This window comes from Colobus angolensis, unplaced genomic scaffold (genome assembly GCF_000951035.1).
Source record: "Colobus angolensis palliatus isolate OR3802 unplaced genomic scaffold, Cang.pa_1.0 Scaffold124, whole genome shotgun sequence".
NCBI classification, from domain to species: domain Eukaryota; kingdom Metazoa; phylum Chordata; class Mammalia; order Primates; family Cercopithecidae; genus Colobus; species Colobus angolensis.
In genome coordinates, this window is record NW_012113586.1 from 1,316,805 (window position 1) to 1,340,001 (window position 23,197).

General features: G+C 38.8%; 1 protein-coding gene, 1 long non-coding RNA gene and 1 pseudogene across 4 annotated transcripts in view; 2 read left to right on the forward strand and 1 right to left on the reverse strand.

The window, feature by feature from the left end:
* LOC105505273 overlaps positions 1-3,426 on the reverse strand; it is an 84,979-nt gene extending 81,553 nt beyond the window's left edge. The window contains exons 1-2 of the long non-coding RNA XR_001000714.1: positions 3,036-3,426; positions 2,030-2,096 (exon numbers count right to left, since the gene is read on the reverse strand). This is a non-coding gene — a long non-coding RNA (uncharacterized LOC105505273). The remainder of the gene's footprint in view (positions 1-2,029; positions 2,097-3,035) is intronic.
* WARS2 (tryptophanyl tRNA synthetase 2, mitochondrial) overlaps positions 3,165-23,197 on the forward strand; it is a 123,791-nt gene continuing 103,758 nt past the window's right edge. For all 3 annotated transcript variants that reach the window (XM_011933055.1, XM_011933056.1, XM_011933058.1), the window contains exon 1: positions 3,165-3,274. In XM_011933055.1, coding sequence (XP_011788445.1) covers positions 3,185-3,274 — 90 coding nt within the window. In that variant the 5' untranslated portion in view covers positions 3,165-3,184. The remainder of the gene's footprint in view (positions 3,275-23,197) is intronic.
* Positions 16,534-17,324, forward strand: LOC105505271 (annotated as a pseudogene).

Consider the following 23,197-nt stretch of genomic DNA (forward strand, 5'->3'; position numbering starts at 1 on the left):
AATGGATTTAAACTCTTCCCTTATCCCATTTAAATCTAACTAGGTATAAACTCTCCATTACTAAGGAATAGAGGTGTGTCTGCAGAGGTGGAGGTTCCCCTTGATGTTCTTGGACAAGGAAACCTAATCCTTTCTTCTGACACACATGGTTGTAATAGAAACCATTTCCCAACTGCCAGTCTGGTTTTAATCTGTTGTTTCTAGCAAGAGAGGATTTGCAGGGAATGTTAAGGAGAGAACAGAATTACCAGAACTTACTATAAAGTAAAAGTGTTGATGAGAAATCAAAATTTAAACAAGTGTTCAAAATTGTAAGCATGAACATATGTAGACACATAGTTCATGCTGTAAGAATAGGACTATAAAAGTTTTTAATCTCAGGTATGTTTAAAGTCTGCTCTCAATACAACATTTATATCTCACTTTACCAAAGTTCTTTAGCTTACTCAAATGATAGCAGTGGTAAAATACTGTCATTATATACAGTGGTGCTTCATTTAAACAACACTGTTGGAGAAAGAAGTATTCCATAGGAGAATTTTCCATATAACCAACTGCATAATACACATTTTTCTTTTTTTTTTTTTCTGAGACAGTCTTGCTGTGTTGCCCAGCGTGGAATGCAGTGGCTCAGTCTGGGCTCCCTGAAACCTCTGCCTCCCTGGTTCAAGCAACTTGCATGTCTCAGCCTCCCGAGTAGCTGGGACTACAGGTGCACACCACCACGCCCGGATAATTTTTGTATTTTTCGTAGAGATGGGTTTCACCATGTTGGCCAGGCTGGTCTGGAACTCCTGACCTCAAGAGATCTGCCCACCCTGGCCTCCCAAAGTGCTGGGATTACAGGTGTGAGCCACCATGCCCAGCCCATGATATATTTACACTTTTAAATGTTAACCATTTTGTATGAAAACATTTCAAAAGTGTATTACAGGTTTTTTCTTTAAACATACATTGAATAATATATCTTTCCTGGAGGAGTCAAGGTTGCCACTATTAAAAACTTACTAAAATAAGTTAAATATACTGAGCTGAATATATTCCTCCTCTTAGAAGATGGTGAGCTTTATAGTCACACTTTCCCCAACATCAAAATGCTTACTGTGAAAAAGTACAAAAATAGACAGAACTGGTTCATTTTTAATACATCCTGTGTCTTTTCTGTTAACTTCCTTCCGGCTGTTAAAAGCATATCAATCGCTGACAATAAGCTGTGTAATTTGTTAAAATCCAATTTACTTTTAAAAGAGGTGCCTACTCTGCACAAGAGACTATTCTAGGTGCTGGGGGAGATGTTAGAAATATAAACTATAGTCCTTGTCCAAGAGGCAAGGCTGGCTGAGTGACACCTGAGAGTTACCAGGTGACAACCACGGTGCAAAACACAATTTATTACTTCTAACAAAGTCTAAAAATTGCAAATATTTTTGATTTTAAAAATCAGGATACTGAAGTTATCAAACTTGTGGTCTGAAAGTCCCACCTTTTTTAGTGGTACTATGTCTTGGAAATATGTCCCATGAAAATATTATTGGTCATGGGAGTCTGCAGATAAGACTAAGAACTACTTCTTGAAGAAATAAAGTAGGTATACCCTTTGACAGCTTTTGGTGCACCATAGTCTTATTGCTAGGTTTTATCTTACTATCTAGATCGCTAAGGATGTCAGAAATCTAACCTTGCTAATTGCTAGGCTCATATAATCTAATTAATACAATATATGTAAAAAACTGTACTATAATGCTTTGCTCTATATATGAGTAAAAGATGTAGGGCATTTATTAAACTGCATTTTACAAGGGATAACATACATCCCCTTTCCCCTGGCAAGGTTTGTTTCCAAGGTCTCAGTAATATCACATTCTTCGGGTTCTACAACACCTCTTGGCTCCTTTATTTCCATCATCTGGCTGCTTTCATTCCACAAACTCTATCTGGTGGTCTCAAGGATTTCCTTGGTTTCAATTACCATCTGTTCGTATACCTACAAGATTATACGATATGGTTTTAATTTACTGTTTTGTCTTACCCTGGTAGATTTCAGCTCCTTTATAGGCATCTCTTATCTCCTACCTCTCCTTGGTAATTTTCAGTAGCTGGATGAATTATAACAAAACACATAAAGGAATCCTCATTAATTTCTTCCAGTTATATTTTTACTGAAACACTCGTAAATCTGTCTGGGCGATTTTTAGGTGAATTAACAGAAGCAGGAGAACTGTATTAAATTTTATCATAACCCCAAACAAAACAATTTCTTCCATCAGGTATAACCTTCCTGCAGTCTTTCCTAGATTAGGTTGAAACACCACAGTCCTAACCACTCCTCCTCAAAACTTGGTGTTTGCTTCTTTAACACCTATTAAGTGTACATCATTTATTTATCCGATACTCTATTAGACTGTACACATCTTGAAGGCAAGATACGTCTTTCTCTGTACTTTCAGTGCCTGACACATTACGGTAGGGTTCAACAAAGTGCACAGGACGAATGAAATAAGGCCACATAAGCCCAGTGCGGTGGTGCATGCCTGTAATCCTAGCACTTTGGGAGGCCGAGGCAGATGGCTTGGCTTGAGCTCAGGAGTTTGAGAGGGCCTGGGCAATATGGTGAAACCCTGTCTCTACCAAAAATACAAAACTTAGCCGGACGTGGTGGCGTACCCTTGTGGTCCCAGCTACTCAGGAGGCTGAGGCAGAACAGCTTGAGCCTGGGAGGCGGAGGTTTGCAGTGAGCCGAGATCGCGCCACTGCACTTCAGCCTGAGCGAGAGTGAGACCCTGTCTCAAAGAAAAAAAGGGAAATGAGGCCACATACGTCTAAAAAGACCACTTACATTGCCCTCTAAAAGAACTGGGCGTTCCTAAACAAACTTTTTTAAGGTTGCCTTAACAAAGCTGAGAAAGGCAGCCTACCTTTCTTCCCAGTCTAAAGCGCTCCTACTAATAATCCCCAGAGATTCTCCTTCCAGGAAGGCTGCGCAGACCCGGAACCCAGGGAAAATCACTAAAGCCCCACCCCGTTCCTGTCCCCACCTGCGCGGTAAAAACTACACTCCGCCTGATAGCGGCTGCGCCGCGGAGCCTGGAGGCCCAGGCCTCGCCCAGCAAGCAGGAGTCGCGAGACTGGGATTGGCTCTCTGAACAGACGTCATTACGAAAAAGACGGCTCCGCCCTTCTCAAGATGGCGCTGCACTCAATCCGGAAAGCGCGTGGGTGCTGGAGCTTCATCCGGGCACTTCATAAAGGATCCGCAGCTGCTCCCGCTTCCCAGGTAACCAAAGACGGCCCTTCCCTCCGCGGCTTCCGACGCGCGAGGTTCTTCTCATCCCACTGCTATTTCTCTCCTCCCGCTTCTTAGGGAAAGTACGTGCCTTCTCTCGCCTAAGGTCTACTCGCCTATGACTGCCGGCCTACTCAGAGCGTAGTGACGTTGCAAGGATACGTGATGACGTAAAGGTCCCTTGGTGGAAAAAGCGCGCTGCTTCCTGACGTCGTGCAGCAGCCTCCAGTTCTGGGAGCTGAGCGCCGCCGCTGTTGCCGGGCAACGCGGTGAGGCTACCCTAGCTGTGGTGTTTTCAGAGACAGGTTGTTTGAGAGACTGCTCTTCTTGTCGTGGTCCAGGTTGTTTTAGAGACTGCTCTTCTTATCGTGGTCCTATTACTGTTTTTTACCCTCCTTACCCTAACAACAAGCTAAGGGGCTATCGGAGAGGTTAGAGAAGTCTTGTTAGGCATTGGGCGGCTTAGGTCAGGGCAGCAGGTTGGCAGTGTGGTACTTGAGCAAGTGTCAGTGCTGCTTCCATTCTGGTTGCTTCTCGTGACTCCACAGCACTGCTGTATGTAGCAGGTGAAAGAGTGACCGCAAGCTGCCACAGAGTTCGTCCTGTCCTGCGCTTGGCAGCACTGCCGTTACCATTAATCTCGTCGTACGGAGACCATGTCACAGCCTGGTCTTACTGGGATTTGTCTTAAATATTTGGAATTTTACCCTCATAGCAAAAAAGTCAAGGGGAAAGGATACTCTTTCTGTTATTAAGGCTTTTACCAAACGTCTTCCAAGTGCAGTCTCAGTGGCAAGCACTTTGACATACGATGTCTACGGGAGATATCTTCTGGAAACTAGAGGGAAAGGAGATAATGTGATAATGTAATTTCCTGGCGTCGTTTGCATATTCATTGCTATAATGCGTAGGTGTGAGGATGTCACACCTATTGTAACTGATGTGTTGAGAGCTAGACTGGAAGGTAGCCCAGAGGTCAAGGGTTTGGTCTGCCGCTTGATAGCTGTGTGAGGAGTCAATCTCTCTGAGACTTTTTTTTTTTCTTTTTATTCTCATATTGAGTGGAGGAAGAGTTGGACTGATTGACATGTTAATGTTCCTTCAAGCTCTGGGAAATCTATAGTTCCATGATTATGAAGCCAAAACAAAGCCAATGAGAGTAATTATGGAAACCAAGATTTAAGTTCAACTTATTTTTCTAATCATGTCATACATTTTTTGAACTTCCGCTTTTTATTGACGTGAGCCTCACAAAATTCTTATAAGCCAATATATTAATATATTACCAGAAATCTCCTTGTCAACAAGCAACTATTCAAATGTTACTTTAAATTTCAGCAGCAATGTTAGGCAAGACAATTAGATAAATTTATCAAAAATTAGATAAATTTATCAAGAATTCCTCTTCTTGAAATTTGAGGGTTTGATTCTGCAGAAGCAGAATTAGCAGATTATTTATAATTAATAGCACATTAACGCCTGTGTTATCAAAGTAGCTAAGCCTTAGACCCAAACTTCCCCTTATTCCAAACTAAAGAATAGAGAATCAAAGAGAAAAAAGAAAAAGAGAAAAAAACTACAGCCTGCTAAAGACTGCCCAGGGAAGTTTAAGACACTAAGTCATTATAAATGCTAAAGAAAAAATTTCTTAAACGTCTGCTATTGTTGCAGTGGCATTTATGAATAGGGCTATTAAAGTTAATTATTAATCTAGATTGTTTCAAGATGTAGAATTTCCAGTACAGATGAATGTTTCTAAACCTTTAATTTAGCTTTGAGTAGAATAAGAATTAAATGTGAGAGTATTTTTTTAAAGTGTAAATCTACATATAATTTCAGTCATTGAAAATGATGGTTTGAAAAATTAATGTAGTCTTTCAAAACACTAAGACTCAAAATTGTGTTCATAGTGTTATTACAGTGTTATGTTTATATGTAAGTGTTTATATAAACATATACGTAGAAAAAAAGGCTGGAAGGGAACAAACTTTTTTAACTTTTTAATTTTGCTTTGGCCTTCCTAAATAGTGGGTTAAAAGTTATTTGTTTCCTTTCACAGCATTCCATATTTTTCACATGTCTAAATTGAAGACACACTTTTTTATAACCAGAAAAAAGTTTTGAAATCATAAATCTTTATACAAATCTTTAGCCATTAATAGCATTTGTGATATTTTAGGTTTCTGGGGAAGATACTTGTCCCACAGTGCCATTATTAAAATGGCCTTAGAAAAGGACTACTAAAAATTTATGGCCACTTTTCCTGTATGTATCTTCTTTTTCTCTTGAAAAGCTTCCTTTGAAGTCAAAGGGATTTTGTGAACAGATGCAGAAATATGTGAAAGAGGCATTGGATTCTTAAACCAGATGCATTAGACATTTTTATGATATCTCATAACCTTTGTAGAAAACAAAGATTATTTTGCAAGACTATAGTATAATGGGAAAAAATGTATATTTATCATATGAATGGTTCTATCAAAAACCAAGAAATAGCCACGTTAGTTTTTATTAGCCTTGGCTGTGCACTTACTCCCTGAGGTGTGAAGCAAAAGTGAATGAGCCATAGCAGTGCTATGTTAGAAACTCTAACTAATAAAGTATTGTGATTCCTAGGTTGTTTTAATGGTTTTTAGTGTTTTCCTTTTTTAAAACAAAATCTTGGGTAAAAAGCTTAGCATAGGGCATTTTTGCTTATCTCAGATGCAGGCTTTTATCTCTCAAGGCCAGATGTAAACTGAAGTTGAAAATAAAAATTAGGGAGAAACAGGAATAACAGCACATCACTCCATACTCATTATGGGATGTCTACAATTTATATGAAAATGGTTTATTTTGCCAGGTGTTGCCTGACAGAAAACTGTTGAAATCTGACAAGATGAGCGTAGTCATAGAGTCAGAGGAATTAAGATTTGACATGTTCTGTTTAAATGTTGATGGTATTAGGTAAATTTAAGCCTGTCATCATTGGCCAAACACAGAATCCATACTTCTTTAAGAACTAAGTCATGATTGTGTTGTACAAAGAGTGAAATACTGATGGTTAGATTTTTGCAAAAATATTTGTTATTCAGTTGAAGTATGATAAAGTGTCCACATTTTATTGCAGTTGAACATGCTTCATTATTAGCAGTTCCTAGCCTGGGTTTGGCCAGTGTTCACATAATGTTCTTGCTGTTAACAATTGCCAAGTATAGCCATTAGATGAAGAATTATGCCTTTAAAAAAAGCATGGTTAAAATTTTGGACCCTGTATTTAATTCTCACAAGACTTAAATGTTTTTAATTTTAAAATAATTTTAGATTTACAGAGTTGCAAAATTAGTACAGAGAATTTCTGTGTACCCTTCACCAAGCTTTGTCTTGAATAATCATAATACAGTTATCAAAATCAAGAAATTAATATTGGTACAATAATAGTAATTTAGCTACAGACTTAGTTCAAATTTCACTAGATTTTCACTCTCCCTTTCCTTAGTCCAAGATCAAATCCAGGATCCTACATTGCATTTTGCTTTCATGTGTTTTCTAATCTATACATTTTCTCTTTCATGACCTTGGCACTTTTGAAGAGAACTGTCAGTTATTTTGTAGAATATCTTTCAGTTTAGGTTTGTCTGATTTTTCTTTGTGATTAGACTGAGGTTATGGATTTTTGGCAAGAATACCACGAAGAGATATTGTTCATAACAAGACCTTGAGACAGGTATTGCCACCTTATTTCAAACGTGAAGAAATAGTCTTTAGTTAGGTAACTTGCCCAATGTCACACAATGGTGGAATTAGGATGGTAAGATTTAATGTAGGCATTTCATTCCATATTTTGCAATTAGTATTTGTTACTGTAGGTTTCTGCATTGTTGATGACATTAAATTGGGGTAGTGTTCCCACTGTCTTTTAGCTTTTCTCTGCCGTGTATTGTTCATGCAATATGCAACATGAGCTAATCGGCATGGTATGTGTTCAAGAGCTACTACAACCATCTGGGAATTTTGCTAGTTGATTACTCTGCCAGTTTGATGAGGTTACTTCATCTCTCATGGCAAATAAAGGTGTTGCATGGATCCACTCTAAAGCTCCTTTTAATCTCAGTCAGTGAGTCTGTTTGTTTAAAGTGTTCTTGTGGTTGGTTGCTTTTGTGAACTGACCTAGTTTACTATAAATAATAATAATATTTAAATTCTTTGCAAAATAGCTTTGAGCAGCTAATGAAAACTACTGATAGTAACTGTTGAAAATATAGAGGAAGGAAGAACTGTAGCTGAATGCTAAGGATTTATGCTAGCAGATAGTACGGCAGCCATGGCCTGGAAATGCTAAAGAGAGTGATGCTGCTGACCTCCAAATTCTTGCTCAGTGTATCTTTTGAATGACTGCAAGTTATAGAAGAGTTGTCTGCAGAATCTTCTGCAACTATATCTACACACACACACAGACAAATATATATATATTTTTTGTATAAATATATTTATACAAATTTATTTATTTATTTATTTATTTAAACATCTATTGGCCAAGCACGGTGGCTGACGCCTGTAATTCCAGCACTTTGGGAGGCCGAAGCCGGTGTATTTCTTGAGCTCAGGAATTTGAGACCAGCCTGGGCAACATAGTGAGACTTGTCTCTATAAAATATTCAAAAAATTAGCCAAGCTTAGTGGCATATGCATGTAGTCCTAGCTAGTCAGGAGACTGAGGTAAGAGAATCCCCTGAGCCCAGGAAGGCTGCAGTGAGCAGTGATTGTGCCACTGCACAGTTAAGATCCTGTCTGAAAAACAAAAAAGCCTCCCAAACCCATCTGTCTGTCTGCCTGTCTCTCTCTCTCTCTCTCTCTAATCTATCTCTATATTCCATGTCTTTTAGAAAAGGAACTAACAGCTAGTGCGTGCTATGTGCTAAAGCTTCATGGTATGTGTTACACATACTTTGTCTTATTTACTTCATACAACAATTTGTAAATATTATTCTTCCCATTTTATAAAAGAGGAAATTAAGGTTCAGAGAGTTTAGGTAATTTTCCCAAGTCACAGAGTAAGTAAATAGCAGTGACACAGTTCAAAGCTAGTCTTGCCTATGCTTTTCCCACTTTACCAGTAGTCTTTTATCAAATGAAATCTTACATGAATCCCTGTTATATAAAACAGATAAAAGCAAAACTTTTCTGATTTAAGAAGCAGAGGAGTATTTTTAGCCCTGCTTGTTTGATTTCCCTCTCCCCCACTACCCGCCCCACTCCACAACCCATGGGCTCCTGAGACGGTGCCACACAATTTTGGATTTCTTAAGATGTAGTTTGAAAAATACTGCAGCTTCCATAAATATTCAAGTAAGTTTGTTGATCAGGACCACATATGATGGATGGATTATTTTGAAGGAGCTGCACTGTAAATGAGTGGTTTGAGAATATTTACTTTGATGTGTATGTATTTTATAACTAAAAGACTGTATTCTATTGATCTTAAGCTACATGAGAGTACATGAGATAACAGCAGTCAAACAACTTTCTTTCCTTTTCTTGCCTTCTTTCTTTTTTACAGCTTAACTTCTGCCTAACATGCTGATCTTTGTGCCCAAAGGTAATGCTTTGGATTCACTCTGTCACTGTTGTAACTAACCTAGCCTCTAGCCTCCTCACAGAGAACACTTATTCTCATTCTTTTCTTGACTCTATTCTACTGCCACCATTCAGGAGTTCAAGACTTTCTCTTCTGAAGATTACAATATGAGGCCTAAATCTTCCTCCTAAATTTCAACAGAGAAATTTACTCCTTTAGGGTAGACGCTGCTCAGCCACACTGTCAGACCCTAGATGCCGAGAGATAATTTATAGGTACAGAGATGATATGCTGACTCCAGCTTGAGTTAATTTAACTCTGCTCAGACATTTACAGTTTTCTCTCTCTACTATTTCTTAACAATATCCTATCTTTTTTTCTCCAGTTCAGAGGCTTCACAGATTTCCTTAACTTCTTTGCTTACTGAGCATAGCAAGGTCATTTATAGGTCTTTGCACTGACCCATCACCTGAGTTCTGTTAGGTTTCTACTCATTAACCAAAATTCATCTGTAGCTTTCTTTTTTTCTTGCCATATAGTCTTCTGTCTTTTTCTAGAGCTACTCCTCCATTTCTAATTGAGAAAGTTCTAATTGAACTGACTTCTGGTTGGCTAAAGAACTGTTTTTTGTTTTTGTCTTTTTTTTTTTTTTTTTGCCCTTTTGCCTCCTAAAAAGCAGAGTGAAGCCAATCTGATTTTTAATTCATGGGTATTCTTACAACTGCCCCTTCTACATCCTTTGCATTCTTTGCGGATGCACCAAACAGCATGCAAGAATGTCAGTTTCTTCTTCACATTCTTATCTTCATGTTCTGACTGTGACTCACTGAGGATGGATCCCTGAATGACCTTGGTTAGGTTGCTTCTTATCCCATTTTCTTGAGATGATAGGTGTAGATTTTTCAGTAAGGTAGTTGAAAGTATAAAATAAAATAACATCTTTGTAAAACATTTTAAAGTGGAATCTATTCTCTTTAATAATATCCTATTGGGGCCGGGCGTGGTGGCTCAAGCCTGTAATCCCAGCACTTTGGGAGGCCGAGACGGGCGGATCACGAGGTCAGGAGATCGAGACCATCCTGGCTAACACGGTGAAACCCCGTCTCTACTAAAAAATACAAAAAACTAGCCGGGCGCGGTAGCGGGCGCCTGTAGTCCCAGCTACTCGGGAGGCTGAGGCAGGAGAATGGCGTAAACCTGGGAGGCGGAGCTTGCAGTGAGCTGAGATCCGGCCACTGCACTCCAGTCTGGGCGAGGGAGCGAGACTCCGCCTCAAAAAAAGAAAAATAATAATAATAATATCCTATTTTAATACAACATTTTGTAGTTTTCAGAATGCTTCACATTCTCGTTTACTCTTGAGTACAACTTACAAAATTCCTCTATTTAGCCATCAAAGATTTTTACTCATTGATTAAACTTTTATTGTACCTTCCCATGTTTTTTAACCAGTTTTGCAATGATGATGAATATAAAGTAAATATTAGTGTTCTTTCAAGTTTTACTTCAGCGACTGTTATCCTATTTGTACTAAAATTAGTTTAATGTTTAATTCATTTTTGGGCCCTGGTCTGATAGTATTGTGATAATTTCAGTTATTACTAAACATAATGGTAATGGAGGTGGTAATGATAATAGCAAACATTCATTGGATGCTTACTATATGCCAAGCATGGTTTTAAGTATTTGACATTCATTAACTTATTTAATCCTCATAACTCAATGAGGTAGGTGTTATTAGCCCCATTTTATAGATGGTGATGTTGGGAGGTTAGATAACTAACCTAAGGTTACATAGCTAGCAAGTGCCAGAACCAAAATGTAAACCCAGCTAGCCTGATTCCAAACCCTGTGCACTAACTACAATGATGATAAATTCTGAAACAAAGTACACATGTTAATTTGCAGATAACTGCCTTGTAACTTTTAAATCTGTTCTATGAAAGCCACTTATATGTCTTGCCATGGTGATATGTAGAGTAGAAATTATAAATCATCCTTTGTTGTTGCTATTCTTACAGTCTTGTTTGGCTCAATGAATTATGAGAAAGAAGCAAAGCTGTCTTGTAAATTTATCTCCATGTCTCTATTTGGCTACTACCACTAGGATTACCTTGTATAAAATAAGGGCTTTTAACACATGAGTCCCAAGGTGCATGTAGGAAGTTCTATTTATACACAGTATATAGCTAAAAGGTCAACCTGCACAGAGCCCTGCAGGCAGAGGAGAAGTGGTGAGAGCTAAAGCTGATGGATGACCAGGGGACCAGTATCTAGGGTCTAGTTGGGATTTATGGCTAGAGTGCTTTCTTCAAGAAGTAGCAGAAGTACAAAGTGGGGAATATGAAAATATATGAAAAGGTGGGGAATATGAAAATAGTGTTGTGGGCCATTTCTGCAAGGGGCAAGGAAGAATTTGATTCTAAAAGATTGTCCTTTGAAGGAGTTCTTAAAGAGGTCTATAATTCATTAATTATAGAGTGTTAAGGTGAGTATATTAATATATTAGAATAATGAAGGGGGTTTAAAATTAGCAATATTGAACAGAATTCATTTTATACATCAAACAAAGAGCTTCTCCTGAACTTTTTGTCATACTCCTCATGAACAGAGACTTTGCATGGAGTGGTCAACTTTATTATATGAATAAAGCCTACTCTTTATTCACCATGTTACTTTGGACCCTTTTGGGAAGCAGGAGAATATAAAAGTGAAGGAAAATGGAGCTGTTTGCTCAAATCCCAGATTTGGATTCCTGTCCTCCCATGGGGAGAATGCTCTGAGCAACCAGTTCATAAATTTGCTGGAAAAGAGAAGAGGCCTCTTGGGCTGAGGGTGAGTGTGCAGTGCGAAGTTGGAGTCCCAAGGGAGATGTTAAGGACCAGACTGTGTGGAACCCTTGCCAGTCAGGGGGAGAGAGCCAGATTGGCCCCCCGACTATGGCTACTAGTTACCTGGCGAACTTTGGCTTTTCCCGTGGCTGGCAACCTTCCAGCTACTCCCATGCCACTAAGCTATGAGACATCCAGACTCAATAAGTTATTAGAGACCCAAGTTCATAGGGGATAAACATTCACACAAACATTGTACTAAGTTGACTGGCTCTTCATTAAGAGGAAGTGTGGGAAAATAGATCATACATGACTATTTGGATCAGCCAGGCCTGGCTCTACCACCACATTTTAAATGTGATTCCAGGCAGTTTTTTGACCTCACTAAACCTCAGTTGTCTCATGTACGACATCTTAATAATACTCCTCGCATTGCAGGAATTTTATGTAGATTTGAAATCCTACCATATATAAAGTTCCTTGGCTACCGCACAGCACCTGGTAGGTCCTCCCTGCTTGATGATGACTTCTTCAATAATATATAATTCTATCCAGCAACCTTTCTCTTTTTTATCACTCTTAGTAGGATTTTTCCCATTGCCATACTATTCTTTCCCCTCTACCACAACCCCCCAAATCAGTCTGACTATGTTAATCTCCCAAAAGCAGAGTTCTAATTATGTTGTTCCCTTGCTGAGAAGCCTGTGGGGGTTTCTGATAAAGTCCAGACTTCCCACACAACGTTTAAAACTTTGCACAGTCCGGATCCAAAATACCTCTCTAGACCATTGCTATCTTACCTAGATCCTTTGCCCTAGAGTTCACAAAATTTCCAAGTTTCCTCAGAGCGACTCCCTTTTACTTCCTTGTTAATGCCATTACCTCTTCTTGGAAAGGCCTTTCTTCCTATCCTTATCTGTCTTTATTCTATCATTCTTTAAAAACAAAACAGAAATATGTACAGCTTTCTGTAGTATCAATTATACCACAATGAAGTGTTTTAAAACAAACAGCAACAAAAAGAATCTCATATATAGGTTCTAAAAACTTTGTTCTGAAGCCGGAAATGATTGCTTCCATTTTGAAATTTTATAGGACATTGTATTTTTCTTATAGAAAAAAACACATCCTTTATATTCTGTCTTTGTGTATAGCATTTGCTTCAAGATAGATGGAAGAGCATGCTCTTTTTCATTTAGACCTTTTGTGAACACCTCAGCAGAAAACAGTTTAGTGTGCACCATACCACAGCTACAGCATAGGTTGCTACTCAACAGGCAGTATGCTTCTAGAGGCCACCACCAGTCATGAAAGACAGGAAGATTCTTCCTGTTGAGCCCTGGCTGTGATAACTATGTGTGTGAGAAAATGAGTTATTATAATAATGAAGATTTAATTCTTAAATCTTTGGCATAATAACTCCTATTACAGAGGGAGCTCAATAAGTATTTAATGAGTGAATGAATTCAGTGAAAAAAAAATCAATGAGACAACACATGAGACAGTGCATGGCATTGTCATCAAGGAGATTGTTGAACTAAAACCATACATTTTTGTGTGCATTTTTATTTTTTTAATTACAAAAGATGTGTAATGTTTGCTGCAGTTAATACGTGATCTTATTGCCCCAAGTATCCATATGTTTATAAATGATTGGAAGGTCATACCAATCATTTAGAGAAAATTTATTTCAACAGTTTTCTCTAAGAGGGTATGAATTTCAAACTTCTTGCTTAACTGATTTTATTGCCACTCTGGCCCTAATAGTATTTTTCACAGGTACCACTAATTATACTAGGGTTTGCCACCTCTTTATATTTTACTGAGGTTTGTTACATTTGTATATAGAAAAGTGTAGAAATACTCAGGATTAAGATGAAAAGATTTTATTTTAAGTATGGTTTTGCCTCAAAGGACTGTCTAGTTCATAAATGTGCCATATTATCTATACAACCACTGATGTGGTATTTGCTTTTATAATCAAGAGTATGCTTTCTTCCACTTACAAAGTAAATAAAAAGCTCAGTGATTGTATTGACATTGCCTTTTTTTTGTTTTTCCTCATTTACCTACCTTAAGCCCCGTTTAAGCAGCCTGTCAAACCATGCCTAGCAGTTTTGCTCTGTAGATCTTGGTATGCCCTGCATAGATCGAGAAAACAGCCCTAGGTCTCACTGCACCTTTACATGATATAGACAGGCCATTTGTAAGCTAATGCAACTTCATTTTTCTTTGCACCTTGATAAATGCAGAGAAGTGTGATTCAAACAGATTTTATATCTATATAACCAAGGTTTTGCAAAGAATTTATATTTTCTTCTTTTAAAGTGGCCAGTGATATTATAGTAGTTGGTCAGGAAAACTTTATTGCAATGCTTGCTTACCAAATTGTCATTACATGTTTAATAAAACCTGAAATCATGCTATATCATATCTGTTAGAGAGAATGGGAATTTTTTTTTTTTTTTTTGAGATAGAGTATCGCTCTGTTGCCCAGGCTGGAGTGCAGTGGTGCAGTCAGAGCTCACTGCAGCCTTGATGTCCTGGACTCAAGTGATCCTCCTTGTGATACTCACCTTCCTACGTAGCTGGGACTACAGACACAGGCCACCACATTTGACTAATTTTTTTTTGTTTTTTATTAAACGCAAGGTCTCACTATGCTGTCTAGTCTGATCTCAAGCTCCTGGGCTCAAATGGTTCTCCTGCCTCAGCCTCCCAAAGTGTTGAGATTACAGGTGTGAGCTACTCTGCCTGGCCAAGAGGAAAGGTTTGGTTGCAGCATGTATCTGGTAAATCTATGTCTAACTGTATTCAGGCTGCTATAACAAAATACCATAGACTGGGTATCATAAACAACAGGCATTTATTTGTCACAGTTCTGGAGGGTGGGAAGTCCAAAGATCAAGGTGCTGACACATTCCATGTCTGGTGAGGGCTTCCTTCCTGGTTCATTCTCTGAGATCTTTTTTATGAGGGCACTGATCACCTCCCAAAAGCCCCACCTTCTAATGCCATTACATTGGGAATTAGGTTCCAACGTATGAATTTTGGGAGGACACAAACATTCTCTTGAAGTCTGTGACTACAGTGGCCAGACACCTTGTAAAATCCAGAACCAGTTATACTTTATAACCATAAATCTTTAAAGTGTCTTTGAAATTTCAGTGTGTCAGCATCCACCTGACATCTCCTGCACTGTTTCTCACATTCTAAAATAGAACAAAACTTCTTTAGCAGACCACATTCCCTTAATTTTGACTGAAAATATATTAACATATCTATGACTAAAATAGAGACACAGTTTGCCCTCTTGTCTCTTTTCCATCTAGCTAGCAGGGTTTTTGGTCAGGCTTCCATTATACCTGTCTTTTGGAAAGTCAGATGCTTACCTTTAGACCAACCATGTGGATATAGGGTCAGCCAGTTTCCATTTTGACCACAAGTTAGAAGGAATGGGGAATGAGAGGGGTGGCTGTTCAAAAAGGAGTAACAAAGCCATGACCACTGATGGGATTACTGTCAGCTGAATACCATTTAAATTGCATTTTCTACAGGGAGATCATTAAGAATAAAGCATGTACATTGCATGGGTGGGGGGATGGGAGTCGGTGCGTGGTGGGGAATATTAAATCAAGCTTTTTTAAACTTCTCTCAGTTCAAACCCTGGGGAAGAGACCAGAGTTGAGGAATTAAAAAAGGGAGACAGAGATGGCAGAAGAATCATTAGAGTGTAGATCTAAGGATTCCACGGGGGTAGAGAATGTCAAGAAGAAGAAATGAAGAGCAAGAGAGTGACATGGTAAGATAAAGACTAAAAATTATCCATTACAATTTAACCTATAATCCCAGCACTTTGGCTGAGGTGGGTGGATCACCTGAGGAGTTTGAGACAAGCCTGGCCAACATAGTGAAACACCATCTCTACTAAAAAATACAAAAATTACAGGCCAGTGGTTGTGGGTGCCTATAATCCCAGGGGTAGGAGAATAGCTTGAACCTAGGAGGTGGAGGTTGCAGTGAGCCAAGATCGCACCACTGCACTCCAGTCTGGGCAACAGAGCAAGACTCCATCTCAAAAAAAAAATTAAAAAAAAAAAGAATTTACAGTTGGTATTATCACTAAAGACATTAGCAACAAAAGCTTTAGAAGAGTTATTCGTGAAGAAGTTCAGTTACACTGAGAGAAAAGGTGAGAAAGTGAGTATTGCTCTTTTGAAGATCCTGGTTGAGAAAGGAGTGAGCAGGCGAAGGGAGCTATAAAGAATGGCCTTACCAAAAATTTTCTTGAAGGTAAGGTCTTTTGGGATGAAAGAAACTTGAACATGACTGTTAGAGCAAGTAAAGATGGGGAGATTGACGATACAGGAAAGAGATGGAAAGAAATGGGAAAAAATTTGTCCAGAGCAAATGATTGAACACCAGGAGACTGGGAGAAAGGTAGAGGTAGGTGTGGGTCTAGGTAAGTTTGCTGAGAATGGCATGGGAAATCAAGGAGCTCCAAACCCTGCTGAGCATCATTCTCTCAGATGGCTTTAGTCCTGAGGTGATGGTATAGGTTAGTGGGTTTGTGTATGGATTCTGCAATCAGTCTCCTTGCATTCAAACAAAAGTTCTTCCATTCAATAAATGGGTATCCTTGGGCAAGTTACTGAGCCTCTCTGTACCTCATTTTCATTTATAACATGGAGAAGAACATCGAGATAAAAGCTTGAGCTAGCCTGCCAGGATTTGGAGCTAGTAAGCTCTACTGCTTACTGGCAGTGTGATCTTGTGAAGTCACTTGATTTTTCTGTGCCTTAATTTTTTTTCATCCGTAAAACAGAGACCATACCTCAATTTTTGGCTCTCTGAGCAGTACCATGGCGGTTGGCAAGAACAAGCGCCTTATAAAAGGCGACAAAAAGGGAGCCAAGAAGAAAGTGGTTGATCCATTTTCTAAGAAGGATTGGTATGATGTGAAAGCACTTGCTATGTTCAATATAAGAAATATTGGAAAGATGCTAGTCAGCAGGACCCAAGGAATCAAAATTGCATCTGATGGCTTCAAGGGTTGTGTGTTTGAAGTGAGTCTTATTGATTTGCAGAATGATGAAGTTGCATTTAGAAAATTCAAGCTAATTACTGAAGACGTTCAGGGCAAAAACTGCCTAACATCCATGGCATAGATCTTACCCGAGACAAAATGTGTTCCATGGTCAAAAAATGGCAGACAATGATTGAAGCTCACATTGATGTCAAGACTACTGATGGTTACTTGCTTCATTTGTTCTGTGTTGGTTTCACTAAAAAATGCAACAATCAGATATGGAAGACCTCTTATGCTCAGCACCAACAGGTCCTCCAAATCCGGAAGAAGATGGTGGAAATCATCACCTGAGAGGTGCAGACAAATGACTTGAAATAAGTGGTCAATAAATTGATTCCAGACAGTAATGGAAAAGACATAGAAAAGGCTTGCCAATCTATTTATCCTCTCTATGATGTCTTCGTTAGAAAAGTAAAAATGCTGAAGAAGCCTGAGTTTGAATTGGGAAAACTTATGGAGCTTCATGGTGAAGGTAGCAGTTTTGGAAAAGTCACTGGGGACAAGACAGGTGCTAAAGTTGAACGAACTGCTGTATATGAACCACCAGTCCAAGAATCTGTTTGAAGTTCAGACTTATCTTTTTTTTTTTTTTTTTCCTTTTTGTAGAGAACGGGGTCTCGCTGTATTACCCAGGCAGGTCTCGAACTCCTGGGCTCAAGCTATCCTCCCGCCTCTGCCTCCCTGAGAGCTGGGATTACAGGCGTGAGCCCCCGCGCCCGGCCTGAAGTTCAGACTTATAATAGTGGCAAATAAAAAGTCCTCTATTTGTGGAAAAAAAAAACAAAAACAAATAGTATCTACCTCAGAGTGTTACCATGAGTGTGAGAATTCAATGAGTTAATATTTTGTAACTATGCAGAACAGTGCTAGGCACACTGTAGGTATTATGTAGGTTTTTAAAAAGGGTTTTTAAAGCAGGGTTGAGAGCCTAATTGAAATTAGAAATTGCAAATTAGATTTGGAACAAAATTCTGCATTATTTTGAGATTTTTTTTTTTTTCCCCCAAAACTGCTCAGCTAGTAAGGGGTATAAGTGAAGAATGAGTTCTTTACCCTTGATCCACTATTGGAGTTTTTGTCTTGGCTATTGGTACACTGTGGCAAGGGGAGCTGAGGTTGCTCGACAGAACATAGTCCAAGTGATGACCTTGGGGCCAGGCTAGGTAGGAAAGAAGAGAAGACAGGTAGGGAGTGCTGTATCAGCAAAAAATGGAAAAACCAAAGGCTGTGATTTCTAAATAAGCTTGAAGAGCACATATAGTGGGAATTAGAGAATGAAAGAGTTAAAAGGTAGAAGGTTGCAGACTGAGTAGAATATTGACATTTATGATTTCAAAAATGGAGAAATGCTGTGTAATGCCAAGGCCCAGGGTATAACATGGGAATAAAGGATTGAGGTTGAGGAGATCCAACAAATGTATTGAATGCTAGTGTATTGGATGGGTAGTCTACCTGATAATTGAACTCTCTTGGAGAATAGAATTTGAGGCAGAGAGACAGCCAGCTTCCTAATCCTTTAATCAGTTTAGAAGAGTATTCAAGAGGTGGAAAGATAAATAGAAGAGTATTCAAGAGGTGGAAAGATAACAACAGAGGCCTGAATAAGTGTAAATATCTACTCTTCTCTCGTTTATGTAGTCATGTAAAACTTTTTGGACCCATTGTCTCCTGAATGATTAAAAGACCCTGTTCAGTGGAGGATTATTTGAATATGTCACCTAGTGAATTCTGTCCTCATCTCTAATTCATGAGAGTTATAAAGTTGTGAGTATTTTATAGTATTGATTAAACAAGTATTTAGTGAATACTTATTATGTGGTAGGTATTGGAGATAGACCAGTGAAAAACAGAAATCTTAAATTCCAGTAGGAGAGACAGACAACAAGTAATTAAGATATATAGTATGTTAGATAATAGTGATACAGAGAATAAAACAAAGCAGGAATCAGGAGGTGGGGAGCCAAAGGGTATCACAGTTGTAAATTGGGTGGTCAGCAGAGGCCTGTAAGAAGGTGACTTTTAATGGAAGACCTGAAGGTGGTGAGAACATGTACAAAGTAGATATCTGAGGGAAGAGGATACGAGGAAGAGGAAAGAAGAATGGAAAAGCCACGAGGTGGGCTAAACTGTCATGTCTGAAGACCAGCATAGAAGCCAGTATGGCTGCAGGAGAGTGAGCATTTTCTGTAACAAATACTATATAGCACTTACTATGTGTTGGATACTTTTCTAAATACTTCTCAAGTATTAACTCATTTAATTGTTATAACAACCCTATAAGACGGTACAGATGAGGATCTGTGAAACAGATGTTAAGTAACTTGCCACACAAGCAACAGAATGCACACAGCTAACAAGGATGAAGAGCCAGGACCTTAACCTTGGAGTGGTTTGCATTATGCTGTTCATTATAGTAATAATATACGAAGTCAGATGGCTAATAGGAGGGTGGACGTGGGGAGGTCAGTTGTATAGAACCTTAGAATAAATTTTAAAGACTTTGACTTTTTCTGGCATTAAATTGGGAAGTCATGGGAAGGTTTTGTGTGGGAGAATAGCGTGATATGATGTAAGTTTTAAAGACTCACTCTGGTTATCATGTTAAAAATAGAATATAGAGGAACAAGAGTAGAAGCAAGGAGACCAGGTAAGATGCTACAGGATTCAAGAAAGAGATGATGGTGGCTTGGACTAGGGTGAGTGGTGAAGATGGTTTCATGAGGCGTGATCAGGTTCTGGATATTTATTTTATTTTTGTATTTTATTTCATGTCATTTCATTTCATTCCATTTTTTGAGACAGAGCCTCACTCTGTCACCCAGGCTGGAGTGCAGTGGCACTATCTCGGCTCACTGCAAACTCCACCTCCTGGGTTCAAGCAATTCTCCTGCCTCCGCCTCCCAAGTAGCTGGGACTACAGGAGCGCACCATGCCTGACTAATTTTTGTATTTTTAGTAGAGACAGGGTTTCACTGTGTTGGTCAGGCTGGTCTCGAAATCCTGAGTTCAACTGATCTGCTCACCTTGGCCTCCCAAAGCATTGGGATTACAGGCATGAGCCACCACACCCAGCAATGGATATTTATTTTAAAGCTAGAGCAAATAAGATTTTCTGACTAATTAGATGGAAGATGAAAGAAACAAAAGAGTCAATGATGATTCCAAAGTTTCTGGCCAGAGCAACTGAAAGAATGAATTTGCAATTTACTGAGATAGAAAATAATGCAACAGTAACAAGATTTTGGGAGGGAAGATCAGGGGTTATCAGGAGTTAAGTTTTAGGCAAATTGAGTTTAGATGCTTTGTGAACATCTAAGTGGAAATGTCAGGTGGGCAGTTACACATGTGAGAGCAAAGCTTAGGGGAGAGGTATAGATGGAGATGTACATTTGAGAGTCCTCTGTATAGACTGTGCTGAAAGCCTTGAGATAGGGTGTGATTATCTGTGCAGCAGGTTTAGAAAGAGAAGAGAAGAGAGGAGTGGAGGGGAAGAATGGGAGGGGAGGGTGGGAGGGGAGGAGTGGTTGAGTACTGAGCCTGTGAACATTCCAACATTAAGAGGCTGGAATGATGAGAACCAGACAAGATCCATTATCCAGATAAGTATAAGATAAGTAGGAAGTGGTAACATGCTGGAAGCCAAGTTAGGAAAATGTTTTATAGACTAACATTAACATGTGTGTGTGCGCGCATGCACACAAGTGCATGCTCTTGCACACAGTCAAAAACACCCTCCCCCCAACACTCACATGTCTTATATGTAGATGGAATGATGAGGAGTATCAACTACTTTTCTTCACTAATTACCATAGTCTCTACTTGCAGGCAGATTTAATTGGGAAGCCAAATTATTAAGTAAGATAGCTTGATGGGTATGGAATCAGAGCAAAGGGAGTTCACTGAAGCACCTCGTTGGCTAAGGTAATCAAGCTATCATTATCCAAAGATACATCTCCAGTATGGGACACACCTGTTCCTTGGGCAACATATTGCTGGCCTGTGCCATAGTGCCAACTCACTTGGGCAGTTCTTTAAAACCCAAGGCCAAAGTTTTCCCAGTAAAGCTGCTTTTTTAAAGCTTCCACCCCTCAAGGGGACGTATTCTTTCTTTAGATATGCTAATGTGCCTCATTTTGTTTCTCTAAGTGTATTAAGTCTTGTCCTCAGAGTTCTTACACTTTTCGAGGGGGGAGGGTGGGGTCACTATTTCCTTTGATTAAAATGTTGACCTTCTATCTTGAAAAATGTGTATATGCATTCTCAAAACTGATAGTTTCACAAGTTCATAAACCCAAGTTAAGAACTCCTACATTTTTTTCCTATCCTCAGAGAGCTGATTTTTTCTTCTCAATTTCTCTTACTATTCTTTTTTTTTTCTCCCGCACCCTCCTCGCATCCATTTCCCCAATTCCCCAGAGTCCCTTCTGTCATACTTATGCCATTATGTCTTCATAGTTTAGCTACCGCTTGTGAGAACATACTGTGTTTGATTTTCCCATTCATGAGTTACTTCACTTAGAAGAGTTGTCTCCAACTTCATCCAGGTTGATGTGAATGCCATTATTTAATTCCTTTTTATGGCTGAGTAGTATTCCATGGTATATATACCACATTTTCTTTACCCACTTGGTTGATGGGCATTTAAGCTGGTTCCATATTTTTGCGATTGTGAATTGTGCTGCTGTAAACATGTATGCCTACATGTCTTTTTCATAAAAATGACTTCTTTTCCTCTGGGCAGATATCCAGTAGTGGGATTGCTGGATCAAATGGTAGTTCTGCTTTTAATTCTTTAAGGAATCTTCATAGTGTATTCCATAGTGGTTGTACTAGTTTACATTCCCACCAGCAGTGTAAAACTGTTCTTTCTCACCACATCCATGCCAACATCTATTACTTTTTGATTTTTAAATATGGCCATTCTTGCAGGAGTAAGGTGGTATCACATTGTGGTTTTGATTTGCATTTCCCTGATAATTAGTAATTTTTATTTTAGCGTTTTTCCATGTGCTTATGGCCATTTGTATATCTTCTTTTGAGAATTGTCTATTCATGTCCTTAGCCCACTTTTTGATGGGATTGATTTCTTTTTTCTTGCTGATTTGCTTGAGTTCTTTGTAGATTCTGGATATTAGTCCTTTGTCAGGTAAATAGATTCTGAAGATTTTCTTCCATACTGTGAGTTGTCTGTTTACTCTGCTGATTATTGCTTTTGCTGTGTAGGCACTTTTTAGTTTAATTAAGTCCCATCTATTTATCTTGGTTTCTGTTGCATTTGCTTTTGGGCACTTGCTCATGAATTCTTTGCCTAGGCCAATATCTAGGAGAATTTTTCTGATGCTATCTCCTAGAATTTTTAGGTTTCAGGTCTCAGATTTAAGTCTTTGATCAATCTTGAGTTGATTTTTGTATAAGGTGAGAAATGAGGATCCAGTTTCATTATTCTACATGTGGCTTGCCAATTATCCCAGCACCATTTGTTGAATAGGATGTCCTTTCCTCACTTTATGTTTTTATTTGCTTTCTCGAAGATCAGTTGGCTGTAAGTATTTAGCTTTATTTCTGGGTTCTCTATTCCATTCCATTGTACTACGTGCCTGTTTTTATACTAGTACTATGCTGTTTTGGTAATTCTAACCTTGTAGTAGTTTGAAGTTGGGTAATGTGATGCCTCCAGATTTGTTCTTTTTGCCTGGTCTTACTTTGGCTATGTGGGCTCTTTTTTTGTTACATAAGAATTTTAGGATTGTTTTTTCTAGTTCTGTGAAGAGTGTTGGTGGTATTTTGATGGGAATTGCATTGAATTTATAGATAACTTTTGGCAGTATGGTCATTTTTACAATATGGATTCTACCCATTCATGAACATGGGATGTGTTTCCATTTGTTTGTGTCATCTCTGATTTCCTTCAGCAGTATTTCATCATTTTCCTTGTAGAGATCTTTCACCTCTTAGGGTTAGGTATATTCCTAAGAATTTTATTTTATTTTATTGCAGCTGTTGTAAAAGGGGTTGAATTCTTGATTTGATTCTCAGCTTGATTGCTATTGGTGTATAGCAGTGCTACTGATTTATGTACATTGATTTTGTATCTGAAACTTTACTGAATTCATTTATTAGATCAAGGACCTTTTTGGATGAGTCTTTTTTTTTAATTTTTTTTTTTAATTATACTTTAAGTTCTAGGGTACATGTGCACAACGTGCAGGTTTGTTACATATATATACTTGTGCCACGTTGGTGTGCTGCACCCATCAACTTGTCAGCACCCATCAACTCATCATTTACATGAAGTATAACTCCCAATGCACTCCCTCCCGCCTCCCTCCTCCCCATCATAGGCCCGGTGTGTGATGTTCCCCTTCCCGAGTCCAAGTGATCTCATTGTTCAGTTCCCACCTATGAGTGAGAACATGCGGTGTTTGGTTTTCTGTTCT